At 50.1% G+C, this 26189-nt stretch overlaps 1 protein-coding gene across 6 annotated transcripts in view; it reads right to left on the reverse strand.

The window, feature by feature from the left end:
* Positions 1 to 3299: 3299 nt before the first annotated feature.
* The window catches only part of SLC25A37 (solute carrier family 25 member 37), a 41343-nt gene continuing 18453 nt past the window's right edge, over positions 3300 to 26189 (reverse strand). For 3 of the 6 annotated variants that reach the window (XM_045456951.1, XM_045456981.1, XM_045456960.1), the window contains exons 2-4: positions 8884 to 9112; positions 6793 to 6849; positions 3300 to 4485 (exon numbers count right to left, since the gene is read on the reverse strand). In XM_045456951.1, the coding sequence (XP_045312907.1) occupies positions 3965 to 4485; positions 6793 to 6849; positions 8884 to 9112 (807 nt within the window). In that variant the 3' untranslated portion in view covers positions 3300 to 3964. Of the gene's footprint in view, positions 4486 to 6792; positions 6850 to 7061; positions 9113 to 18104; positions 18231 to 26189 lie in introns of those variants that run through there. The other 3 variants (XM_045456971.1, XM_045456998.1, XM_045456988.1) reach the window with 3 other exon arrangements.

The following is a 26189-nucleotide window of genomic DNA, read 5'->3' on the forward strand; positions in this document are numbered from 1 at the left end:
CTTCCCAGCTCCCGCACCCTTGGCCATGGCTGGTTCTCAGGCCTGCCCTCAGTTGGGACTCTCCTCCCTGGCCAAGGCCTTCGGTGGTGAGGCTGCGAGTAGGTTCCTTGACCTTGAAACCGTGTGAACAGTCAAGACGCGTCCCTGGCTTTTCAAAGGGGTCTGAGACCTCTCTCCACCCTCTCCTACTTCCAGAAAGGGTTTAGTTCTCCGGCTTAACCTATGATGTGTAGGAACTACGTGTGGATTCTGGTCACTTTTGGGTCTTCCAGGAAGACGGGAGGTGGGGAGGTGCATGTATCAGGTACCCGGGCTGAGAGAGACAAAGAGAGACACATACATACCAGGTACAAGGGCAGAGAGAGAAACAGGCACACGCCAGGTACCAAGGCGGTGCATACCATGTTCTTGCAGCCTGTCACCCTCACACTCCCACACCAGGAAAGAAAACTGCCACCCTCTCCAGCATGGAGAGCAAAGCCAGAGGCAGCTCTTCGCCCTGGCCCCAACATCATAATGTGACTGTCCCTGGGCCAGCCAATGTGGTAATCTGTTTCCATTTCTTTTCTATTGCGATGTTTATTTATTTTTGAGAAAGAGACCCAAGATCCAAAGCAGGCTTCGGGATCTGAGCTGTCAGCACAGAGCCTGACGTGGGGCTCGAACCCATGAGCAGCGAGATGATGACCTGAGCTGAAGTTGGACGTTTAACCGACTGAGCCACCCAGCACCCCCGATCTGCCTCCATTTCTAAGCGAGCGGAAATGGCACTTTCTCTCACAGCCAACGGGTCCGGTTTTTAATGAGCGGGGCTGGACGAGGCACCAGCCCCATGGATTAGGCTCCTTCTCTCCGTCCATTCTCTTTTTTCAATATTCCCACCACAGAGCCCACAACACTTCAAAGATCAAGACTTTTATTTTCTCTAGCTCCAGTGTCACCACCGTAGCAGCAAGCCCGAAATATCCCCACGCATGAACGTACATTTGTCCCTGCTCCGAGGAGCTGGCAACACGTGCCGGCAGAAACTCTGCTATTTCCTTCAGGCATTTAGGAAACGACACCTGCTCACTCTCACACATGGTGCATCTCACAGGTCAGAAGCAGCAGTACCTTCGCCCGCAACAGACACGACCATCCTTAAGTGAAGCTAAATAAAACCTTCCTAGCGTAACAATGGGTTGGAGATGCAGCGTTAGGGGGACGTTGGAGGACAGGGCTTGGAGTAATGCATCATCGTTAAAAAAAAAAACAGGAACAGAAAACACACAGAAGGATGTAGGCTAGTCAGTCGCTAGATTCGATCCAAAGGTAAGAAGACGTAGTCCTGGATTGAAGCTTTATAGCATCTGAAAAAAAATCAACTTTTTAATTCTAAGAGAACGCTCTGGTCTACAAATGATTGCATCGCAAGTCACGGTCTGGGCTTTAGCGTTCACACCCGTGTGCACGCACAGTTATCGAGCACTGTACTCAAGTGGCATTGCCTGAGTACAGTATCCAAGCACAGGCCGTGATCACGCAAAGGTGGTCGTCACTGGGGTGCAGCGAGAACATTTTCCTATTTACTTCTCAATGTCAAAGTCACAGTCTGCACGGGGCAACAATACAAACTCTGGAGCCCAGGGCAAGGAGGAAAGTCAGTTCCCGCAAAATGCAGCCCACTTATATTTGTTTAGTGCTTCACAACCTTCAAAACTCAGAAACATGGCTTATCCAGCCTCACAAAGACGCAGTGGGGAAGGCACCATTTCCTAGCCAATCCACGTGTACGGTGAGAGGACAGCCACGGGCCGACTTTCCAGCTCAGCCCCCAGAGCGCTCAAACTCCCTTCCTGCCTCTCCTTGCATCCCAAGGAGATCTCCTAGTGAGGGGAACAGTTTCTTTTCTGAATAACATCGAAAACAAAATCCTGCAAGAGATTAAAGAATATTTTGCAGCCTATCTTACGTGGACAAAAAGTGGTTGGATAATTTAGAATTCTCTCTAGTTTTCTTCCTTTTGCAGAACTTAACAGTAATGCACAGCATGTTCACAGAGGATGTGAACACTTCTCACAGCACCGTGGTCTCCGTGGGCTTTTTGCACCCACAGTGAGGCACAGGCTTGCTGCAGCTGGTTTCCAACTGGTGTGGGGGGGGGGGAGGGGGGGTGCGGCTAACTCCAAAGTGGACAGGTCAGCAGCGGAGCCCTCCCAGGCCAGGAACACGGTCCTGTTCATGGGGCACAAGTGGGAGCTCCCTGACAGGGCACTCCCCTGTCCCTGACCTCAAAATTACCCCTAGAGGCAGTGTGCAGCGTCTCCAGAGGAAAACTGTCCCTGACTTCTCAGCAGGAATAAGAGCCTCCAAAGGGGCCTGGGTCTGAGCCTCAGCGAGATGCACTACATCGACCGTGCAGAAGGTGAGGGGCAACGGGGCGAAGGCCGAACATACACGTGCCTCCTGCTCCTTTTTAAAGGGCTCTACAAGGCAATTGCCGTCTTCCCTTGGAGAGGGCTGGCAAAGGGCGTGGGTGCAGGAAACAAAGTTGCACTTTCTTAGTGATAATCTGGCTCAGATGCACCATTTCAGAAAACAAGGCAGTGAGGCCTGGAGTTCTCAGCTGATGCAGACTAAGTGAGGCTGAAGATAGTTCTAGAGAGGCATCTTGACTTGTGCATTAGAGTCTGGGCCTCACTTCAGCAGCTGGGCTCAGCCCGAGCGCCTGGCCTCTGTCACTGTGAGGTGAGAGGCTCTGTGACAGGTGAACTAAGGGTGGCGGAGGGATGAACAAATACCATAGACATACTTGCAATGTTTTTAAAAATCCCTAAAATGGCACCAGGAAGCAGATTTAGCCAACACACACACAGACAAGAGTATCTGAAGTGCCAGTTAAAGGCTGAAGCAGAAAGAAGTCCCAGGAATATGGGGAAGGATTTATCCCAGCTGCCCGCCCAACAAGTAAAAAGTTGGCATTTCAAGAGCTACTGAGTGCTGGCCCAGAGAGGCGTTCCCGTCACTCACCACAAGGAAGGGAGTGGTCTCAGTAGGTAAAACACTAGTCATCCTAACCCTATTGGGGACCACGGTCCTCCAGTGTGACCGTGCCACATTATATATGTGCCACCATTATATACGCTTGCGTGCGTGCATACAGCAAGACAAAGTGCCCCAGGGCCAGATCTTTGGTCCTGGAATTTTTAGCACAAAGGTGACTGACTGAACAAAAGGAGAAAAAAAAAAAAAAAAGTAGCTGGAAGTAATAGCTCATGACTTCATTTTCCACGTACCTTTTTCCCCCATGAAAAGAGAAATTCAAAATATAAACTTTATTATTTTACATTCAAGTGAAACTTCCATCTGGGGGGCTCCGCACAATTTTAGGCCGCATTCAGCAATTTACCACTTTGGTGCCTTTTAAACTTAACCCGATGGAAGCCTTCAGCCCTCTATTTTTTTTAAAAACGGCTTCATAGTCCCAGCTGTAACACCTATCTGTACACACGCACAGGCACACACACAAATCCAAAAACGTCTACGTAGAAAAATAAAGGATAAACATTATCCATCTAGTTTATACTGTGTGCTGGAACTTTTATATACAGAACTCTCTCTCTCTTTTTTTTCTTTAATGTTTTCAGTCACTGCACATTTTCTCCCCTCTCGTGCGAACTGCGAGCCTAGGGCAGGAGACTGCTACAGTGAGGCAGAAAAGCTACATTCTTGCCAGAGGAAGGGAGACAAAAAGCCATTTCTCGCTTCCCTTCCAGTCTTTCCCCACCTACCATCTCGGATGTCCCTGCGGACGGCCTTCCGGTAAGCGGCTGTCCCCTCCCCCTAAGGCATCAGGGGAGCGGAGGGCCCATCCTGCAAACACCCCGCCAAAATCACCTCGGTGCGAGGACAAGGGAACGGAGGCAGGCAGGGAAAGCCTTTTAAACATAAAAGATTCTGGAACCACTGCCCACAGCCCATTCCTTTAGTATGGAGTTCGATTCTCCAGCTTGTGCTTGGTGAGGAAGTACTTGAAGAACTCATAGACGGACCAGGAAATGGCCGTGGAGGGCATCTGGTAGATGACGCGGGCCTGCATGCCCTTGAAGTAGCCGGGCAGGCCATTGAGCTGGTACACCATCCGGAAGGCGTTGGCCATGCCCGACAGCCGGCCGCTGATGTTGGCCAGGTTGAGGGCCATGTTCTCCTGCGTGTTGAGGAGGGTCTTGCAGACGTCCAGGGGGGTGGTGGCGGCTGCGGCAAGGGCCCCGGCCAGCCCGCCTGAGATGATGTGGGACTGCGGGTTGTAGCCCCGGTGAGGGTTGACTTGCTCCTGCAGGAACTCATAGGTGATGAAGTGGATGGACTGGAAGGGAATGTTCATGGTCAGCTGAGTGGTGTAGCTCCGGTAGAAGGCCCCCAAGCCCTCGGTCCTCCACACCGTCCAGACGCAGCTGAGGGCCGACCGGTGTGGCGAGTTGTACATCTGCATGCGCTGCTTCACGACTGTGGTCGGGGCCGCGGGCAGGCAATGGGTTGGGATCGGCCCCACCCCAGGTCGCAGTGAAATGGGAAGCCAGGCCATAAAGAGAAACAAGCAAGTTTAGACACACTGGTAACAGGTCACGGAGAGCTAGCACACACGCAGCCCCCAGCCTGAGGACCCAGAGCCAGCTCCGGGCACTCCCCGTTTCCAAAGGTGGCCCCAGGCCCCAGCGCCTGGTTTCTCCCGCCTGAATCCTGTTCAGGGTGGTCCCCAAACGAGGCAGCCACTTCAGACTAGATTCACTGATCTGATCCCCCCAGAGCCCGCGGGCCTCCAGCATCACACCCACCACAAAACCGAATCCTGCCCCCCGGTCTCTCCACCCTCCTCCCTCCCGGCTGCTCCCGCGTCCTGTCCTTTATTCTCTGTATGTGGTCCGGACTCAGCGTTTCTAGCTTCTGTGTGTCACAGCGCTCTTGGAAGACACACTGGAATTATGTCAGCCCAAATTCAATGACAAAGTCCAATGAAGACCCGGGCAGCTGCTGGTTCAAAGGATGAGGCCAATGAGGGCCAGCTGTGGTCCCTCAGGCCTAAGGGTCTGAATAGCCCCCCACGCACCACCAAATGAACACATACACTGTGCTGGCTTTACTTTGAAAGAAATGAAGTCCTTAAACCATTATGTCAAAGAGGAGAGAGGGTGCTGAACCTCACTTGTTCCTCCTTTAAAAGTAGAAACAAAATTCCTGCCGGGATGACATGGTCTAGTTAACCGGTCACTCACCAGGTCCCTGTCCACACTGCCTTAAACACATAAAAACAGAAGCCCACCTCCCAGTCTGACCCATCAAGTCCCTGAAGGTCAGAACAAGGAGTCCCTGTCTGCCCGGGCATGGGAGGCAGCAGAGAGCAAATAAGAAATTTCAACCTTAAGAGACAAAAACAGACAAACTCGGAACACAAGACGTGAAAGGCTGACATTTTACCTCTGATTTTTCCCTTCTGGCAAGGGACCATTTTCAGATGGGGGGAAAGGTGGAGAGACTCATACATGTCACACAGAGAACAGCCCAGCTGAGAAGTGGCCCACTACCAGGTCCCAAATTTCCTCGCTGTGCGGACCCGAGTCGGCTAAGGGCTCAAGTCCCCACAGCTGACAACTGTTTCATAGTTTTATAGTGCTCCCAAAATTCAAAATAAAAAAAAGATAACGTGGGAGGAGTTGGCTAAGACAAGATGGCCAAAGGTTAATTCACAAGTAGAGTGATGTGCACGTGGTCGTTCCTAACACTCTTCTCTCTACACTTGTGTTACGTTTCAAAGTGTCCATAATAATTCCAAATCTCTTTTTAAAAAGTAAATTGGGGGCGCCTGGGTGGCGCAGTCGGTTAAGCGTCCGACTTCAGCCAGGTCACGATCTCGCTGTCTGTGAGTTCGAGCCCCGCATCAGGCTCTGGGCTGATGGCCTGGAGCCTGTTTCCGATTCTGTGTCTCCCTCTCTCTCTGCCCCTCCCCCATTCATGCTCTGTCTCTCTCTGTCCCAAAAATAAATAAACGTTGAAAAAAAAAAAAAAAAAAGTAAATTGAACCAAAGCCCACATGATGGCTTTTGATGGGTTCCCCTTAAATTTGCCTAGGGTTAATAAAGGTTAACAAGGGCCAGAGGGTGTGTGTGTGTGTGTGTGTGTGTGTGTGCGTGCGTGCGCCCACATGCACCTGTGCGCACGTGCACACATACACGTACACACAGGTTTTAGAGGAGTGCAAAAGGATCGCCCAGGGAGCTTGTTAAGACAGATTCTCTGGGGCGCCTGGGTGGCTCAGTCGGTTGAGGGCCTGACTTCAGCTCAGGTCATGATCTCACGGTTTGTGGGTTTGGGCCCCATGTCGGGCTCCGTGCTGACAGCTCAGAGCAGCAGCCTGGAGCCTGCTTCAGATTCTGTGTCTCCCCCTCTCTCTCCTCCTCCCACCTCATGCTCTGTCGCTCTCTCTCAAACAAAATTTTTTAACTTAAGAAATTAAAAAAACAGACTCTGTCTATACCCCCAGAGATTCGGATTTAGCAGGTCTGAGATGGGACTAGAATTGGCATTCCTAACATGGTCCACGGATCACAGTCCCAGTAGCTCTGTTTAAGAGGAACACCATAAGCTCAAGTGCTTGCCTCTTTTCAAGGCCTTTGCTAACATGGTAAAGAATTCTCCTACTTATTCTGACTGGAGGCCGGAAGTCCCCTTGCCCGACCTTCTGTCCCCGCCACCACCTTTTTTTCCTGCCCCTTTGCACATCCCCTTCTGCCATTCCCTGGGACCATGAAGCATTACCTTCTGCTGGATTCATTACCGCATCGTGGAGCAGGGTGGCCATACTCCCAGCTATCCCTGCAAAACAAACTCCAGAAAATTACCCTCAGGGACCGGGTGTTCTGAGGAAGTTCCTGGAACCTAAAATCAGATGGAACCCTGCACCGCTTTCTAAGAAGCAAAATCTACAACCAGCTCCACCCAGGTGAGCACAGACTCTTAAAGACATAAAGTGACGATCGAACTGTTGGGGGAAATGGGGAGAAGGTAACACAGGCACAGGTACCCACATTTTCATCCTGCAGATCTGTAGTCAATGCTCGGAAAGGCTAGACCCGCCGATGTTGGATGGTACCCGGAAACCACACTTCGTGGCTTTCTCCAGCAGAAAACTGTCCAGATTTTAATTCTCCCCTGTCCCTCACCTTTGTCTACAGACTAACTCCCTCTGCCCTTGAGCCGGAGCAATCAAAGGGAATGGTATTATGTACACAGCTAAGAGGGGAGAAGAAGTCAGAAAAGACATTTTTAAAAAAAATCCTTAATCAAATCCAGGTGTTTTCAAGAAAACAGGCAGGGGAAGCAGGCATCAGGAAGATCTGCATGTGGCAGATTCCCAGGGTTAGTTGGCAAAGCTAGGACTTGTCTCAGGGACGACAGACCCCATCCGAGGCTCCCATCTGGCCTGGCTTCAAGAACCAGTCACTTCCCAAGTCTGATTGGGGCCTGGAACTTTGCTTTTGGCTCTGGGTTTCCTCCCCAGGCAGGTGCCACTGCCCAGCCAATTAAGACGAGCACCCAAAGGTGGGAGGAATGAGAAATAGCGGGATAACGCTTCAGAAATGCATACACAGCCCCCTTCCCCCTCCGCCCACACTTAAAATCACCACCAGAAAGGTCAAAATGCAACCACGGCATACGTCGCAGCAAAGCCGTAACAGCGCTGGGCAGAACTGTGTTGCATCAAACCACCACCACCACGGGGCTCAGTGACCCAAGGGACTAAACATTACACAAGGCAGTTGCAGCAGAAGTCGAACCCCAAGGCCACGGACTCAGGGACGGCATCAGAGTGTGGCCCCCAGTGCCTGTCTTAATAAATGCAACCAGGGGCCCATTTTTAAAAAGCGAAACGAATGTCTGCAAACCAGCCGGGGGGGGGGGGGGGTTGTTATTACCAGGGTTTGCTGATGGGGCACTCTCAGTAGAACAAAACGAGAAGGGGAAAGGTTGGCCGCTGGTCACTCTACCTGTCCACTGTCGAAACACGAATTTTGTTAAAGTACACCTTAGGCTGCTCTCCGCAGTCCCCTTCCCCACCCAAACGAAACCCGACAAAAGCCAAACCCACAGGAGAGGTGAAAAGAGCCGCTGAGCTGGGCCCGGGAAAACACGGCTGTGTAGGAGCCCCGTGCCAACTCGAGCCCCCGCCCGCCTCTTGCCCTCAAAACAACAAAAGAAAACTCCTCCTCCACAGAGATGCCACTGAGACCAACGGAAGAGAATGGGGGTGAAATTCCCAAATCCCCAGAAGCTTAAGGTGGGAAAGGTCGCCTGTGCTGCCGCAAATCCTTTGTCAGCCATAAAACTTCTTGACCTTTTAAAGCTTAGTTAGATCTTGACGTTGTAGAGACCTGTTGAACCAGTTTTTTAAATAGTCTCAAAGAAGCTGTCCAGATAACTTTTTTTTTTTTTTTTTTTTTTTGGAATCCAGTATTGAAAAGTTTTGTTTCTAGTCAGGGTTTTTTTTTTTCCTAGATCTGATCATTAAGTGCTTTTGCGTGTTTAAAAAAAAAAAAACAAAAAAACAAAAAAAACCAAAACAAAATGGAAAAACCCACACAACAATGAAAACTGAAACACCTCTGTCACCGACTGCCCCCAGGCTTTAGAAAGCGAAGGAGGGGAACAGAAAAAGCGTGTGCATGTGTGTGTGTGTGTGTGTGCATGTGTTTGGGTGTGTGCGCACACACGACTCTAGAGTTCTTTATTCATAAGCAAGCATGGCGGAGATGAGGCGTCAGGCTGCTGGGTCACAGGGAGGAGAGCCCTGGGGAAGGGTCTGTTGAAGGAGAGAGCTCTCTAACTTCCAGACAAACGCTTTCAAAATACCGTTGGCTAGGTGGCTGTTTCCTTGGTGGTGGAAAACGGCATTTAAAGTCCTTTTCATGTTTTCGTAGCAGGCAAAATACAAGGCGTGGGCTGGCCCCGCACCCATCACCATCACGTTGAGGCCTCGCAGGGGCCTCCAGAAGCCTTCAGTCCGAATGATTTTCTTGAGGGCTCCGTAGACGCTGGTGTACTGTGCTTTGGGATCTGGATTCAAACTCTGCATTCGTGTCTAGGGGAGGGCGAGAAAACAAAACGGTGGAAGTTAACAAGGACGGTGAAGAGGAAAAAGAAGACCCGGGGCGGGGAGAGGGAGAGAAAACGGCCCATTTTCAGAGTTCCACAGGATTTCTCGGCGAAGAACACATTTATTCCCTCCTTCCGCCTTCACATACACACGTTGATTTCGTTATGCCCAGCAAAGGGGGGAAATGGTTGGGGGGGGCAGGATTGGGAAGAGGCAGATGGCAAGCTGTGTGACCCCTGAGGAATCCCTTAACCTCTCTGGACCTCGGGACCCCCAATTAAAAAAAAAACAAAAAACAATAAACAGGATTCTGGCTAACGTCAAATGAAATCATGTATATGAAACCCTTAACTCAGAGACCTAGTCAAATGGAAGTATTATTATCCTGTGGTTCCCACTCTGGTCCTAAAGCCTGTGTCCTCACTTATCTGGGACCTCCATGGTCTGAATGCTCCTGCTGTTCAGCCCCAAACAGGAATCTCCCAGGGGCCCTCTGGGCTTCATCCCACATCTCCTCTAAATGCACTTCACATTTTGTCTTCTGAAGTTAGCACGTAAATATAAATGGTCTTGTTCATAATTTCTTCCTGTGTATAGCCTTGCCTCCGTGAGGCAGAAGCTGGGCTTTCCCCCATCTTTGTTATCCCTTCAGATTTCCTGGGCACTTGCGTAGGTGTGACAATTAATCTACACGTCCATGTAGCAAGACCACAGTACCCACGCTGGCTCCAACTATAGCAACCAGTACTCTAGATGTCACTATGGAGGCATTTCTTAGGTGTGATTAACATTGAAACCATTAAATCAGACTGAGCAAAACAGATTACCCTCTGTAATATGGTGGGCCTCATCTAATCAGTTGAAAGCCCGAAGAAGAAAAACAACCTGTTGTCCCCCAAGGAAGAAAGAATTCTGCCTCCAGAAAGTCTCTGGACTGGAGGTCTTCCCTGAATCTCCAGCTGGCCTGCCTTGCAGATTTCGATTCCCCAAGCCTCCATAATCACATGAGCCAATTCTTTCCACATACACACACACTCTCCCCACCATCGCTCTTATGGCTTGGTCTCTCTGGAGAACCCAGTATCTCCCAGGTGAAAGACCCGCCCTGCCTCAGTCCTGCAAAAGCAACAAACAGCACGCCTTCCTCCACTCCCCTCAACACACACACACAGCCTAGAGGAAAGGGTCTCCAGTCATTAGCATGGATATCCTTCTACCACACCAAGCAAAATCATACCCAAACCTAACACGTAAAACTGAAGAATTTCTCTAACTGAGAATGGGGTGAAGGGCCCTGGGCCCATGTCTCAACTCCGAGGCAGAGACACCCGTACCTCCCCACCCAGCAACTCAAGGGCTCAGAGGAACAGCGTGAAAACCAATGATCTAAATTAACACTCATGTGTAGTATTTAAGACACAAACGAAGGAACAAAGAAAAAAAAAAACAGAAACAAAAAAACAGGCTCTTAACTATAAAGAACAAGCTGGTGTGTTCGCCAGAGGGCAGGTGGGCGGAGGGATGGGCGAAGTAAGTGATGGGGATTAAGTGGTGCACTTATCGTGCTGGGCACTGAGTAATGTGTGGAAGGGGTGACTCATTATACGGTACACCTGAAACTAACATAACAGTGTGTGTTAACTACACTTGGATTTTAAAACATAAATCAATAAAATTTTTATTTTAAAACTTAAAAATAGAAAAATTGTTCACATTCATAGTAATTTTCAGATTTCACCAGCTTAGTAAAAACCACAAAGAAAATGGGCACATCGTGGGCAACTTTTCATTTTGCCAAGAAAGGACATCAAACAGTAATGACGTGAGTGGCAATCACCACTGCCCTCTATTAGGATCATTCTCTACGAGAAAAGCCATTTTTAATGCTTAAAGAAAGCAGAAACAAAAACAAAGACTACCTCTGGTCATAAAACTGTTCTTTAAATTAAATTTAGCTTTATCAAAAATGCACCACTTTAGCCCAGTGAAAATACCCCCTGGCCCAGCCAGAGCCGCTGCTGGACCCTGGGGCCCACACTCCAGGGGAGTGCCGGGTGGGAATGGACGGGGTCAGTGTCCCTGTGCCTTTCTGTTTGTTTCCTATTCTGACACGTTCCCAAAAGTATCTGAAGAGGCTTAATGATGGAGGATACATTATAAGCAAACAAGAGCAGGGGAAGAAACACACACTTGTCAACCAAGAGGGCACCTGACTCGCAGGGGTGAATACTCCACCTGGCTCGGAATATGCAAAGCGTTTACTCGGGGGGGGGGGGGGGGGGGGGGGGGGGGGGCAGCACTGCTTCTCCAAGGACAACACAGGTTATCTTTTAAATGCTAAAAGACACTTGAAATCGCTCACATTCTAGAGCAAAGAAAGCTTTGCATTTTCCCTGGTTTTTTCTTATCATTGCCCCTGATAAAAAAGCTGGAGTACAATGCAGGAGGCGGTATAGAGAGAACAGGGATGGGATTCAGATTCTGTCACTTCCATGTGACCCTGGGCAGGATGGTTAACCTCTCCAAGCTTTAGTTTCCTCTTCTGACAGAATGGTTAAGAAAATTAGAGGTCTAGGACCATCATTACTGTAATAACAAAGGAGGCACCAAGAGGCTACGTAATACGATTCTAGTATATAACCTGCAGACGTCTAAGTTCCATGGAGGGGGGTGCTGCGTCTGTCTTACAGGAAAACTACAACACCTATTCTGGTGTCTAACTCACACTGGGGGCCCAACAAATATTTGTTGAACAAATGGATGAACAAACAAATGTGTGCAAGTAAGGGTACCAACTGGGGCAACGGGATATGTCCCTTATTTCACTTCCCCCTAAAACATGAGTAGCTTTCCTGGAGTTACCTTTTCCTCCTATCGTCCGTTCCCTATTCCCTGTTTTTTTTTTTTTCCTTTTTTAATTTTAGATGGGGGGGGGGGGCAGCACAAGTTGGGGAGAGGGGCAGAGGGAGGACAGAGAGAAAGAGAAAGAGAGAATGAATCCCAAGCAAGCGCCACACTCAGCGTGGAGCCCAACACATGGCTCGATCCCATGAACCCTGAAATCCTGAACGGAGTCAAAATCAAGAGTCGGACACTCAACTGACTGAGCCACCCAGGTGCTCCCATCCTTTCCCTATTGATAACAAGCCCTCATTTTGCTGCATTTCTCAAGCCCAGGTGTGATCTGTTGAGCCACAGGCAGACCAGAAACAGCCAGTCCCACGGGCCTGTCAATAAAGGGTGGCTCCTGTCACTCCCATACCCAGAGGAGAGGTCCTTGGGGATGGACTCCAGAAGTCCATTCTCCCCCTTCCCCCACCACCACTCCTAATTTCTGGCCTTGGGCAGCAAGGCTAGCCTATGGTGAAGCTCCTTGGGTCCTAGTGGGTAGCCCCTTATAAGCGGGGGTGGCAGTGTGAGAAACACACAGGACCCAGAGGGAGGAGCTGAGAGGCTGGATTCTGGGCTTGACACGGGCTCCAATGGGGCCAAGTGGCCTTGGCTATGGCATCTCATCTTCTAGTCCTCAGTGTCCTCAACTGGAAAATGCAGGACAGGGTCAGGATAGTGACTGATTACCAGAATCACCAGGAAATGTTTTCAAATGTCTTTCTGGGCACCACTCCAATACACTGATTCAAAACTTTTTTTTTTTTTTTTTAACTCCCCAGATGATTCTGATCATCACTCAGTTTGGAGAACCACTAAATAAAGGGCCCGCTCAACCCCAGCACTTTCTAGAAACATTCTGTGTCCAGCCTCGGCAGAAAGGCAGGCACTCGGGTTAAGTGAGGAGGGGGTGGCTGGGGAGGCAGTGTGTACAGAGGGGAGCAGAGGCAGGAAGCTTCAGGGCCAGCCAATGTGACGTTGTTGGTCTGAACTCCAGCTCTGGGATCTCAAGCGGGTTCCTTAATGTTGGGGCGTGGAATAATCCTCCGGGGAGCTGTTGGCAGACGGGGTGAGGTAACTGTGGGAAAGACCCAGCCCAGGTTGGCAGGCAACCGTGACCGTCCCTTCTCCCATCCACCCTTTCCATACACGATGATGTCGGGAAGGTTCCTCCCTTACAAAGCCACTCACAGAGGCCAGCTCTCGTAGACTTCCAAGGGAAATTCGAGGTTGATTTCTCCCCTCTCCCTTTTTAAGGGGGCGAGGCAGCTGAGGAAGCAGTACTGAACCAAAATGCACCACCCCCTGCGGAAAAGAAAAGGGCAACTGGGTATCTCTGCTCAAGCAGTAGACTTCTCTGTCCCCGGGGCCCAGGGGTCTACTCAAAAAGGCCACATTTAATGACACATACTTGGGACAGCGACAAGTGGCCCCTGAGCATGGAGGAGGACCTGGTCAAGGCCTCTCTGGGCCCACCATGGCCAAGTTCCGGGCCAGAGCCACTTCAGTCCTAAGGCACCTTCATTTCTTCAACCTGCCCACAGGGAGAGCCCACCCTCGACGGGCACCAGGATGCAGAGAGGAAAAACTGACGGGGAAGTCAGTAACAAAGAATGCAAGGGGCGCCTGGGGGTGGCTCAGTCGGTTAAGCGTCTGACTTCGGCTCAGGTCACGATCTCACGGTTCGCAGGTTTGAGCCCCGCGTCGAGCTCTGTGCTGACAGCTCGGAGCCTGGAGCCTGCTTCGGATTCTGTGTCTCCCTCTCTCTCTCCCCTTCTCCCGCTCGTGTGCACCCCACCCCTCTCGAAAATAAAGAAACTTAAAAAAAAATAACTAGGAACGTGGGAGATGAAGGGAGAATGACCCATACTGACCGTCCGGGTGCCATGAAGGGGCTCAGGGAAGAGGGAGGAGTGGCCAGCGTGCACCAGTATGGTCTCCGGAGCCCCCTCACAAGGGAGGCTGACGGAAGCCAAGGTGGCCAGGCAGCGGCCAGAGTGGGGGCGACCACCAGTGTAGCCTCTCTTTCTTCTTCAGTGACTCTACTTGTAAAATGTACAACTGCGAGCCAGGCACTGTTTTAGCTTCCTGGGGACCAGAGGAGAAGTTGGGGGTGAGTGGAGACAACCCAAGCGCCCCTCGATGGATGGATGGATAAACAAGTGGTCCACACAGACAACGGAACAGTACTCAGCCTTAAAAGGGAAGGACATTCCTGACACTGGCTCCATTAATGCTGAGGGAAATAAGCCTGTCTCTCTCTCTCTCCCTCTCTCTCTCTCCCTCTCTCTCTCTCTCTCTCACACACACACACACACACACACACAATACTGTATGATTCCACATAACAGGAGGTACATGGACTTGTCAAAACCATAGAAACAGAAAGTAGAATATGGTGGTTGCCAGGGGCGGGGGGGGGGGGGGGGAGGGGAAGGGGGTTGTTCAACGGGCACAGTGTTTCACTTTTGCAAGATGTACGCACTTGTGCGAACGTACTTTAATGCCAGTGAACTGTATACGCTTAGAAATGGTCAGGATGGTACTTTCACTGTCTGTCACGTGTTTCACCGCAATGTTTTCTTAAGTCAGGGTGTGAGGGTGGAGAGAAGGAAAACGAATGCTGTAGGATCCACAGAGAAAGGGCAGAGATTAAAAAAACGCAACCAAAACAAAGCAAGAAGACGGAGACGGAGAATTTCACCAACTGCCTTTCCTGCCCCGGGTTTCAGTTCCTGCTCAGGCCTGGCTGCGAGGCTCTCCCTTTCTTTGTAATAAATCCCCATCCTGCGCATTTTAATTCTCCACACCCTTGGAAGTTCAGAATGCATCTGAGCAGATTAAAGGCTCTGGGAAGTCCTTCAGGAAAGTGGCCAGTGGATTCTGTTCCACAAGGCACTTCTTAAACGTTTGTCTTGGGCAACAGAAACCTTATCTCGCAGAATAACCAGTTCCATCTTGGGGAACACACGTTGAGAAAACAGCTGTAGCTGGCAGGAGCCCTGGAAGCAGGAAGCACAGAGATCTGATCTGGGGGTCGGCAGGACTCCCGGGGCCCAGGCCCAGAGTGGCTGGCAGGAGTAGGCTGGAAGACAGGCCTGAGAGGGGAGCAGCAAGGAAAAAGAGCCCGATGAGCCTCTGGGCCTGTTACTCCAGCACCCCAGCCAGAAATCAGGAGACCTGGGTCTCTGGCCTGGTTCTGCCACTCACTGTGTGACCTGAGCAAGTCTCCCAGAGCTCTAGAAGGGCAATTCTAGATCGGACTCCACACCAATGACACAAAGTCTGTATTTGCATTAAACCAGCTCCACACGCTTCCGGAAAGGCCAGAATGGAGCGAGGGGTCAAGCCCCTTGCCCCAACTACCCCCCTAATAAGACAAATCAGGACGAGCCTGCCTTGTTGGCCTGTTCTCTTCTTGAGAGGAGGCAGGTGGAGAGAGAGCGGAAAATGTGTGCTCTGCCCCAGGATCATATGACAGGAGCTGCAGGGGCCCTGGGCAGAGGGCACACAGAGCTCAGCACCTGCCTTTTCAGACAGGAAACTGGCACCCAGCAAGAAAAGCGAAAGGGGCAAGCTCGCCTGGCAGGGAGACCTCTGCCCTCCCTGGGTCTCCTGCAGAGGATGGCCCAACCCGAGGACCTGTAGCATCACTCAGCCACTGTCCTCCCACCTGCCCCAGATTCCGAGTCCTCCTTCCCACCTGGCCCGGATTCCGAGTCCTCCTTTCTCGGTATTTCTCAACAATAAGGAACAAGTGGGGGGCCCCTGGGGGGCTCAGGCGGTAGAGCATGTGACTCTTGATCTCAGGGTCCTGGGTTCAAGACCCACACTGGGCACAGAGCTTACTTTAACAAGAAGGAAGGAAGGAAGGAAGGAAGGAAGGAAGGAAGGAAGGAAAGAAAGAAAGGGGAAGGAAGGAAGGAAGGAAGGAAGGAAGGAAGGAAGGAAGGAAAGAAAGAAAGAAAGAAAGAAAGAAAGAAAGAAAGGGGAAGGAAGGAAGGAAGGAAGGAAGGAAGGAAGGAAGGAAGGAAGGAAGAAAGAAAGAAAGAAAGAAAGAAAGAAAGAAAGAAAGAAAGAAATAATATAAAAAACGCCCGCATCGAAAAACATGCACTTTCAGGATCAGTAGAAGATAATGCGAAATCTACCCATTCATCCATTCAAAAGCGTCTGCCAAGCTCCTACTCTGAGGCAGGTGCAGAGACACCGCAGCAATGGGCATGTGAGGGGCTCCCAAGTTCACGGTGTGAACATCACAGCACAACGGGTGGGCACAATGCCCAGACCAGGGCTGCGCCCCAAAAGGCTACGCAGGGGTCTCTGTTCCAGACTTTTCCCAGAGAAAGGAAATTCAGTTCAGGCACCTACTGAATGCCAGGAAAATGCCAAATAGTAATAGCGTCTGCCACCCGGTGTCTGTTGCAGAATCAGCAATCAAACCCGTAAATTTAACTCTATCCCATGCGCCAACTGTTCCCAAGTTGCATGGACAGTCACTAAGTAGAAGCACAGGGAAATGCCTAGGCTAGACTGCAGGTCCCAACCGCAGCCCCCTCCCTATCTTCCAAGCCGCACAGCCAGCCTGCCACAGGTGCACGGCCTCACCCTCCGGCCCAAGGCCCAAATCTCTCCCACTGGCACCCCCTGCCCATCTATGGCACTGTGTACCCCCTGCACTGGGGCCCGCTGATGCCACTCCAGCTTCCCGTCCACAACCACACAGGGCAGAGAGTGTCAGGCCAGGAGCCTCTTCCCATGCAGGCACACAGATCCCCGCGGGCAGCCGGGAGAGAGAGGCCTTTTTGGCACAGTGCTTTGTCGGGAAAGAACTGCCTTCCGGAATGAAGCCACGGACCTCATCAAGGGCCTAGAGAGTCCTATCCTCACCTGCCAGAATCCTTAGGAGGCACGCACAACAGAGAAGAAACCCAAACCACATCAAGGAGAACCATGCACTTACAGTAAAACCTTCAGCACTCGAGTTCAAGACTGCCGGCGTTCCGACTCAGAATCTGGGTCCCAACTCGGAATGTCGTCCTTCCATGTTTGACACAGAAGGCGGATGATTGTGCCCCAGCCCTTTGAAAAACACTGTCGAAATCGTAACAAAAATGAGACATGACGATGGCCCTCGGTACCATTCCCACGCACACACTAACCAGGAACAGAGCACTGCGGGAAATGCTTCACAGAGAACCACGCTGTTTGTGACAAGCAGAGGCACATCGAAGTTTATTCTCCAGTTCAAGATTCCAAGTCATGTCTTTTTAAATCTCCCAAACTGGCAAAGGTGTCCACATGAAGAGAATATACCTTGTCTTTCTCTTTGTTAATCAAAAGGAAAGCTTGATCCTCTTAAAAAGTTTTTTAACGTTTTTCATTTTTGAGAGAGAGAGAGACAGGGCATGAGCAGGGGAGGGGCAGACAGAGAGAGGGAGACACAGCATCTGTGCCGTCAGCACACAGCCCCACGCGGGGCTCGAACCCACGGACCACGGGATCATGACCTGAGCCGAAGCCGGATGTCCAACCGACTGAGCCACCCAGGCGTCCGTCCGCTTGATCTTCTTCAAGTTTAGGAACCAGCAAGAGAAAAATGACTCCTTCAAAGAAGTCCTTGCCTCCCTCTCCCTTCCCCCCAGATAAAAGGGGGGAAGGAGAACGAAGCATGTGGTGGTGTGGTGATGGGGAGTTCCAGGCACATACATTCCGAAAGCCCCTGGAGAGAACCAGCATTTTAGAGCAAGAAAAAGGGCTAGTTCATTGTGCCATCGGTCAGAAGAGCGGTACCAAGACGAGGCGGAGAGATGAGAGTGGGTAGGAACACGCGTCTGCATCCATTTCCCTGCCCCCGCTATGGGAAGGTCCAGACTCCCCTCAGCTCCAGGCCACCCAGATGCTCAGGGGAGGTGGGGAGGGAGCAGGCAGGCTCTCTCTCTCTCTCTCACACACACACACACACACACACACACACACACACACACACACGAGACAACAAACCAGCGAGGCGGCCGCTCTGCCTTTTGGCTTACGCCCCACAGGAGGCCCGTTTTCAGAACAGCCACACGCCAACGTTCCTGGTTACCTGCTGCCTCTAAAGTGTGGAGCCTGGCCTGCGGAGCGTTTGAGACATCTCTCATTCATACTCGCCAGACGAAATCCTGAAACCTTCAGGGCCCATGAGGGGTGTGCTTCGGGGTCACTGCTGTTTCTAGGGATAAAATGACTCAGTATTCAGTAGAAAATACAAATTTCACCAAGACCACCAAAACCAAGTTCCTTGGCCTCCCAGGGAAGGAGCCACAGCACTTCTCCTGAGAACAGGCCACAGTGTGAGGAGTCAGACCCCAGAGCACATCCAACTCAGAAAGGGTGGCCCAAGAGGGGCCATGGGACCTGTACCTAGAGAGAAGAAGGGTACCTCAACTGCTAAAAAAAAAATGGAGCTGTCTTTACGATCCCTTGTATTACGATTTGACTTTTTGACTTCGTGCATGTGCTACTCTGATTGAAAAATAAAAGACAAACAGGGCAGGGAGAGGAAGCGAACAATTCTGCCAACGGGGGACGCGACTGTGCGGGTGGCTCTGGGAAACGGGAAGGTATGGCCCAAGGCTATGTTCAAGGGTAAATGCAGAGGTAAGGTGCAGGTGGAGAGGTCGCTCTGGACTCAGGAGGGTGGCTGGGCGCTAGACAATCAATAAACGTTTGCTGAGAGAAAGGCAGGTTGGGGCTGGACGATGGGAACGGCTTGCTCAGGAGCTTGGAATTTACTTTACAGTCCAGTGTTTTCCACGGTTACGTATTGCGCGTGACGGCAGCTACGGAGAGGCACGCAGTAAGCAGTACAGATAGGGTCTCTCGCAGCTGGAGCAGGGATCAGGCCCAGGCAACGGAAGCCCTCCCTACCAGGTCTCATCACAGGCTGGCCTCTCTCCGCTCTCTCCAAAGCCACGGCCACAGGCAAGGCCACCACAAGGCCACCTCACACCCACTGGCAGCGGCGCACCGCATTCCCACATCCCTTTGTCCTAGGAGCTAACCCTGGTCATTCCCGCCCTTCTCTAGAAAACTCTCCAGCAGATGGAGGCAGGGATGAGAGAATCCATGCCTGGCTCAGACCCAATATACCCAGGAAATACTCAAAACATCCAGTTTGCGGCCAGCCCAAAGGATTAAATTATTTCTGCCCTACACGTGGGAAAATTCCCAAGATTCCAGGTAACAGGGCTCGGCGTTCATGGACGGGATTGGTGACCCTAGCAAGACGAGCAGGGGCCCAGGGTCCTGTATTCTAGTCCTATGCCTGATATTAAGGACTACGGTGGCCTTCAACAAGTCAGCTGGCTTCTCTGAGCCCCCAAGCCTCTATTCACAAGATAATTATAGTAATAAAAGTCATACCAGCAACTATCTCCATTTTACAAACAAGGAAACTGAGGCACAGAGGGGATAAGCAACTTGCTCCAAGGTCACAGAGTACACACAGGAATGGAAGCCAGGCAGATTGGCTCCAAAGCCATGCTCTGAACCAGGAGGCCACACGGCCTCTCCCTGGGGGGTGGACAGTAGGGATCACAGGTGATCTCTAACTACCTTCCTGTCTCTGATGTGCTCTGTTTCTCCTGTCATGCTAAGTCATAAATGTATACTAGTCCTTATGTGTCCGACCTCTTTGAAGAGGGAATAGTACCCTGACTATGTCAAAGTCACCTAAATCTTCACCGCTTAAGACCGCGATGCTCCTGAGGGATCTGTGTCCAGCCTGCCAGCTTACAGACAGTCACAAGCCCAATCACATGGAGCTCACATAGCTTCCCTGTTTCCCATCGCTGGCCATCAGCCTGGCCGCTGATTCCAAGGGGAACAGGGTAATAGGGGCTCGTTCGATACGAACCTGTTGTCACTCAAAAAGAGCTTGAACCATTTGCCCGCCCAGGTTGTGGCCAGGAGGGGCATCTGGATGGGTGAAAGCCTGGCGCTCTCTCAGTATTCAAAGGCCAAGACTGAATATTCCAAAGTTCAGGCCGCTTTCAGGGAAGAATTTAATTCACTGCTATTCCCTGGCCTCCCCGGGGCCTCCCTGACTCAGCAGCCTTGTCTATGTCATTGGCTTATAAACACCCCACCTACAAGTAAGGACAAGATGTCAGAGGCAGAACCGAAGGAACGCCTCATTCTCAAAAGTGTTTTATTTTCCTCGTATAGAGGTAAACTCGCTGAAGCACCCTAACGCCACATCAAAGAACAAATTTAATGCAAGAATCCACATGGAAATACCCTAGAAGAACACAAAGCCACCCCATGGCACCAGGACGACCTGGGTACAGATGAACAGGATGCGGCCACTGATTCTCCACACGACCATTCTGGTCCCTGCTCGCTCCTTCAGCCCTGGCCGCTCCGCCATTGTGGCCTTGCGTGGTGGGGCTCCCTGTGGGCTTTTGCTTGATTTCAGAGTTCTGCCACCCACCTATCCCCCAACCTCCACTCAGTTTTCCCTAACTAGGAAACAGTTATGGGATTTGCCCAAGCTCCCCGAGCTGGTCACCACTGTGCCAGGACTGGCCAACACTCCCAGACCCAGCCCTGCAACCACACTTTGCTGAAGATTCCAACTGTGGAAATCTCAAAAATACCTTGTTCACCCACCCGCCGGCCTGATGCTCGGATAGTCTCTTGGGGTGCGGAGTTCATCCATCCAATCAACAATGACATTTTGGGCTTCTACTCTAGGCCTGACTGACTCTGTGATTAGCGCCCGAAGACACAAAGATGTCCCCTGTCCCCGACCACCTCACAATCGAAGTCCTTTTCTATTTTTCAGCTGTATGCACTTCGAGGAAGTTACTCAACTTCTCTGAACTTCGGTTCCCTCATCTGTGAAAACCCCGATGTCACGTGCTTCCTGCAATGGATACATGAGAAAACTTTTCAGCGCACAGATCACCTAGCACAGTACAGGAGGTGCTCCACAAATGTTTATCATCTTAGTCATTATTTTTATAAGGGATCCAGCACATTCCTTAACCACCACCTATGTTAACACAAATGGCTTTGAAATCTTAATAAGAACCACCACCAAAAACTGACCTAATCTTGCCAAGAAGGTGTGAGGCTTTTCCTTCCTCCTGCTTGCTGACAAATGGCTGTTTGGCACGAAGGATCTCACTGCAGGTCTGAACTGAACATCAGATGACAGAGTAGGATAGGCTATAAACCACTCACACAACAGACCCCAGGGTCCCAGAAGGAAGCTGCCAGCCACAGGGCACAGGCGTTGAGGACACCAGGCCACAGTGCCTACGACCACACAAGGTACGGACAGGAGTGAAACCTAACCCCCAGCCCCTCTGATCAGAAAGAGGCTGGGTGGGGGTGCCTGGGTGGCTCAGTCAGTTAAGCATCTGACTCCTCATTTCCGCTCAGGTCATGATCTCACGGGCTTATGAGTTCGAGCCCCACATCAGGCTCTGTACTGGCAACATGTAGCCTGCTTGGAATTCTCTCTCTCTCTCTCTCTCTCTCTCTTTCAAAATAAATAAAATGAATAAGCTGAAGGAAAAAAAGAAAGAAAGAAAGAAAAAAAGAAAGAAAGAAAGAAAGAAAGAAAGAGAGAAAAAAGAAACAAAGAGGCTGGAAAAAGCAAGGGGCCTACCCATTCCCACTGGCGTCCAGGCCCACAAGGCCAACACCGCAGACTCGAGGGCACCGCCTGGGTCTAAACCCCATTCTGCTGCTTCCTCCTCGTACCTTTGCACCTTTGGCAAATTATTTCATTTCTCTGAGCCTGTTTCCTTATCTGTGAATGGGAGATCATAATAGCACCTATGTCTAACGTCTCTGTGAGGATTAAAGGAAGTAACAAATGAATGAAAAGCCCTTTGCCTGGGGTCTGGCATACAGCTGCTACTGCTCTCATTCATGTCTGGGTTTTTGGATGGTTTTTTTGTTTGGGTTTTGTTTTGTTTTGTTTTGTTTTTGGAGAAACAGCAAATTCCTAGGAAGATCTAACTTCTAATTCCTTCTTAAAATTCTCATTCCCTTGGAGCAGGGTGCCCTCAAGATCAGCCCTGGTCGGGAGCACCCCCCCACCCCCCACAATGACTGCACACTGAGACTAGATTACCTGAGTCATCATCTGGACAGCCCGAGCAGCTTACAGTTCTGCTGCCCTCTTAACTGAAGAGAAACTGAGGACCGGAAAAGCCAGGGGACTTGCCCACAGCACGCACAAGGGACTCTGTCCCTCCCACACCACTTCCACATTCACCTTTCTTGGCTCTCGGTTTCTAGACTGGACCCGGCTGCTTACATTAATCCTGATTATGTAACAAAGGGAACCTGGGCAGCCTGAAAGGGAGAGTGGAAATCACCAGTGTCAGTTTACAGAGGCACCAAGGGTCCAAGATGGCAGTGCCTTGGGAGGCTCGCTCACCTGGCCTGGTTACTCAGAAGCAAGGGCGGTTCTGGAGACCTTTAACCAGTGTGAAAGTCCAGGCTGGGCTGAGCAGGAGCCTTAAGTCCCAAGGTTCCCTGACACTGCTGGCTGCAGCCCATTTCCTGGAGGTCACCACTATGGAAAGGGCCCTCCTGTGCTCAAGGACTTGCTCTTCTCTGAACTGCAGGGAAACAGCCAGATGGGGCCAAGAGGAACCACAGAACCCTCTGTGGGCTCTGCCCCCTCTCCTGTGGTCCACCGCCACCCTGCAGGACTTGGGCCCCCACCGTGGGTGTGGGCAGGTGCTCAGGTCCCCCGGATTCCGGAGGATACATCCACGTGGTGCTACAGGGCACAGATGTCTCCACCGAGGATGTCTCACTTTCCTAAACAGGGGCAATCCTCCCAAACCGTGCATTTAAATGTGAGCATGAAGGGACAGAGCCCTGTTCCAAGAGTCAGAAGACCTAGGCTCCTGCCCAGCCCTGCCCTCAAATCCCTGAGGAACTGGGAGCAATCTAGCTAACTGGGTATCAAAACAGGTTTCCACCAGAAGGTAAACACCAGAAAGGGTGAGAAATTTCCTCTGTTTTGTTCACGGATCTATTACAGTTGCAAATTATCTGTCAAACGGATAAACGGGAGTTAATAGTGATGTCTCTAAGGATGTCCTTTTTGGCTCACATAGTCTAAATCTACGAAACTGGAAAAGAATCCTTTGAAAAACAAATGTGTGCGGGTGTGTTTTACTTGCAGGGAGATAAATCTATATATCTACCTTACTGGCCATCAGGCCTACTTGTAGCGTTAAAAAGTTTACCTGTATTTGAAAGAAAGAAAGGAAGGAAGGAAGAAAGAAAGAAAGGGAAAGAAAGAAAGAAAGAAAGAAAGAAAGAAAGAAAGAAAGAAAGAAAGAAAGAGGAAAGAGAAAGAAAGAAAGAGGAAAGAGAAAGAAAGAAAGAAAGAAAGAAAGAGGAAAAAGAAAGAAAGAAAGAAAAAGAAAGAAAGAAAGAATGAAAGAAAGAAAGAAAAAGAAAGAAAGAAAAAAGAAAGAGAAAAAGGAAAGAAAGAAAAAGAAAGAAAGAAAAAGAAAAAAGAAAGAAAGAGAAAAAGGAAAGAAAGAAAAAAAGAAAGAAAAAGGAAAGAGAAAGGAAGAAAAAGAAAGAAAGAAAAAAGAAAGAGAAGGAAAGAAAGAAAGAAAAAGAAAGAAAGAAAGAAGGAAAAAGAAAGAAAAAGGAAAGAGAAAGAAAGAAAGAAAGAAAGAAGGAAAAAAGAGAAAAAGGAAAGAAAGAAAAAGAAAGAAAAAGGAAAGAGAAAGAATGAAAGAAAGAAAAAAGAAAGAGAAGAAAGAAAGAAAGAAAAAGAAAAAGGAAAGAAAGAAAGAAAGAAAGAAAGAAAGAAAGAAAGAAAGAAAAAGGGAGGGAGGAAAGGGAAGGAAAAGAAACCAAAAAATGAAATGAAACGCAAGAGAAATTGCAAGCCTTGTGTACTGTGGGTAGGAATGTAAAATGGTGCAGCCCCTATGGAAACAGTACAGTGGTTTCAAAAAAAAAAAAAAAAAAAAAATTAAAAATAGAATTACCATATGATCCAGCAATCCCACTTCTGGTTTATAACAAAAAAAAATTTAAAGCAGGGTCCCAAAGACATATTTGCACACCCGTGTGCATAGCAACATTATTCGTAACAGCCAACAGGTAGAAGCCACCCAAACGTCCATCTGTGGGTGAACGGCTGAACAAAATGTGGTATCTTGTACAACACTATCATTCAGCCTTACAAAGGATGGAACTTCTCACACATGCTACAACATGGATGAACCTTAAGGACACTATGAGACAAGCCAGTCACAAAAAGACAAATACTGTATGATTTCACTTACACGAGGCACCTAGAATAGCCAAATCCAGAGACAGAAAGTGGGATGGGGGCTGCGAAGGGCTGCGGTGGGGTGGGGAACGGGAAGTGGCTGTTTCAAGGGGACAGTTTTACCCTGAGAAGATGAAAACGGTTCTGGAGATTGGTTGCACAACAGTGTGAGTGGATTCAACATTGCTGAACGACACACTTAAGGGCATTAGGATGGTATTAGACACCTGAAACTAGCATAACACTATATGTTAACGTCACTGGAATTAAAATTTAAAACTTCATGAAAATGAAAAGAAAGAAAAAACTGTTAAGGTGTAAATTTCAGGGGTGCCTGGGTGGCTCGGTCAGTTGAGCGTCCGACTTCGGCTCAGGTCATGATCTCACGGTCCGTGAGTTCGAGCCCCGTGTCGGGCTCTGTGCTGACCGCTCAGAGCCTGGAGCCTGTTTCGGATTCTGTGTCTCCCTCTCTCTCTGCCCCTCCCCTGTTCATGCTCTGTCTCTCTCTGTCTCAAAAATAAATAAACGTTAAAAAAAAAGATGTAAATTTCACGTTATATGTATTTAACACAACCTTTTTAAAATCCTCAGTCTAGGGGCGCCTGGGTGGCGCAGTCGGTTAGGCGTCCGACTTCAGCCAGGTCACGATCTCGCGGTCTGTGAGTTCGAGCCCCGCGTCGGGCTCTGGGCTGATGGCTCAGAGCCTGGAGCCTGTTTCCGATTCTGTGTCTCCCTCTCTCTCTGCCCCTCCCCCGTTCATGCTCTGTCTCTCTCTGTCCCAAAAATAAATAAACGTTGAAAAAAAATTAAAAAAAAATAAAATAAAATAAAAAAAAAATAAAATAAAATCCTCAGTCTAATCAATAGCTCATTCCACATGCTGTTCACAGTCTGAGATCCTGTCACAATCACGTAATCCTCTAACACCTTTAACCTTCCTCTAACCCCTGAAATAGCGTTTTTTGGTTTGTTTGCTTGCTTGCATGTTTTTGCTAAAGGCAACCAGGGGTCTCAAAGGCACAGCGTGATCCCCTAGACACAGTAATACTTCCGGCTCCAGAGCCCGCCTTGGAAGGAAGCACCCGGAAGGTGAGCCCGGGGACTCCTGGACAGAAGGCAGAAATGGTTAAGATGTAGAATCTGAATCTCCATCCCTTCCCATAGGTGGCCCCCAGACTCAAGGATGCAGTGGTTCCCTGTTACACTGGCCCATGCCCACCCCAAAAGATAGTATCCCAGGAATCAGTACCCCAACTGCTCAGGCCAAAAACCAGCCAAGTGTTTGTATGTTACAGACCGGGTGACAACACCGATGGCAGGCCATCAGAGCCGGGGAGTGCAGGGGACCCCCTGAGCGCCGTGGGTGACGGCTCTCCTGGAATCCACTCCCGCAGGCCCAGGGAGCCAGGCACCTTGAAGCCCTGCATACAGGTCTCACGTCAAGTGTGGTCCTGTCAGCTTCTGCAACAGCAGCTTCCACACCCTTCACAAAGGCCACACCTTCTAAAGCATGCCCCACTATTAGCCTATTAGCCACAGGAAGAAAAGACTTTTCCAAGCAGCCCTGTCGCCAGCCTTCCCTTGCTCATTTCTCTACTTATAATTACATCAGGTGATGTGTCTGCATGCCTGTCTTCCATTAACGTCTAAGGGCATGAAGGAGGGGACAGCCTCATGGCATTTGTGATCTCAGGGCCCTGGCAGTGTGCTTTATGCAACAGACAATCAATACGCGATTGTCGAGAACTCAGAGGTGCACAAAATTTTACCCGCAGGCACATACAAAGTAGGCACTTGAAACCCCGCTGACAGCTGTCTCCGGGCTGTGTCCTGCTATCCATGTGCTGTGTTCTGCAGCAC

The sequence above is a fragment of the Leopardus geoffroyi genome, chromosome B1, assembly GCF_018350155.1.
Source record: "Leopardus geoffroyi isolate Oge1 chromosome B1, O.geoffroyi_Oge1_pat1.0, whole genome shotgun sequence".
Classification (NCBI taxonomy): Eukaryota; Metazoa; Chordata; class Mammalia; order Carnivora; family Felidae; genus Leopardus; species Leopardus geoffroyi.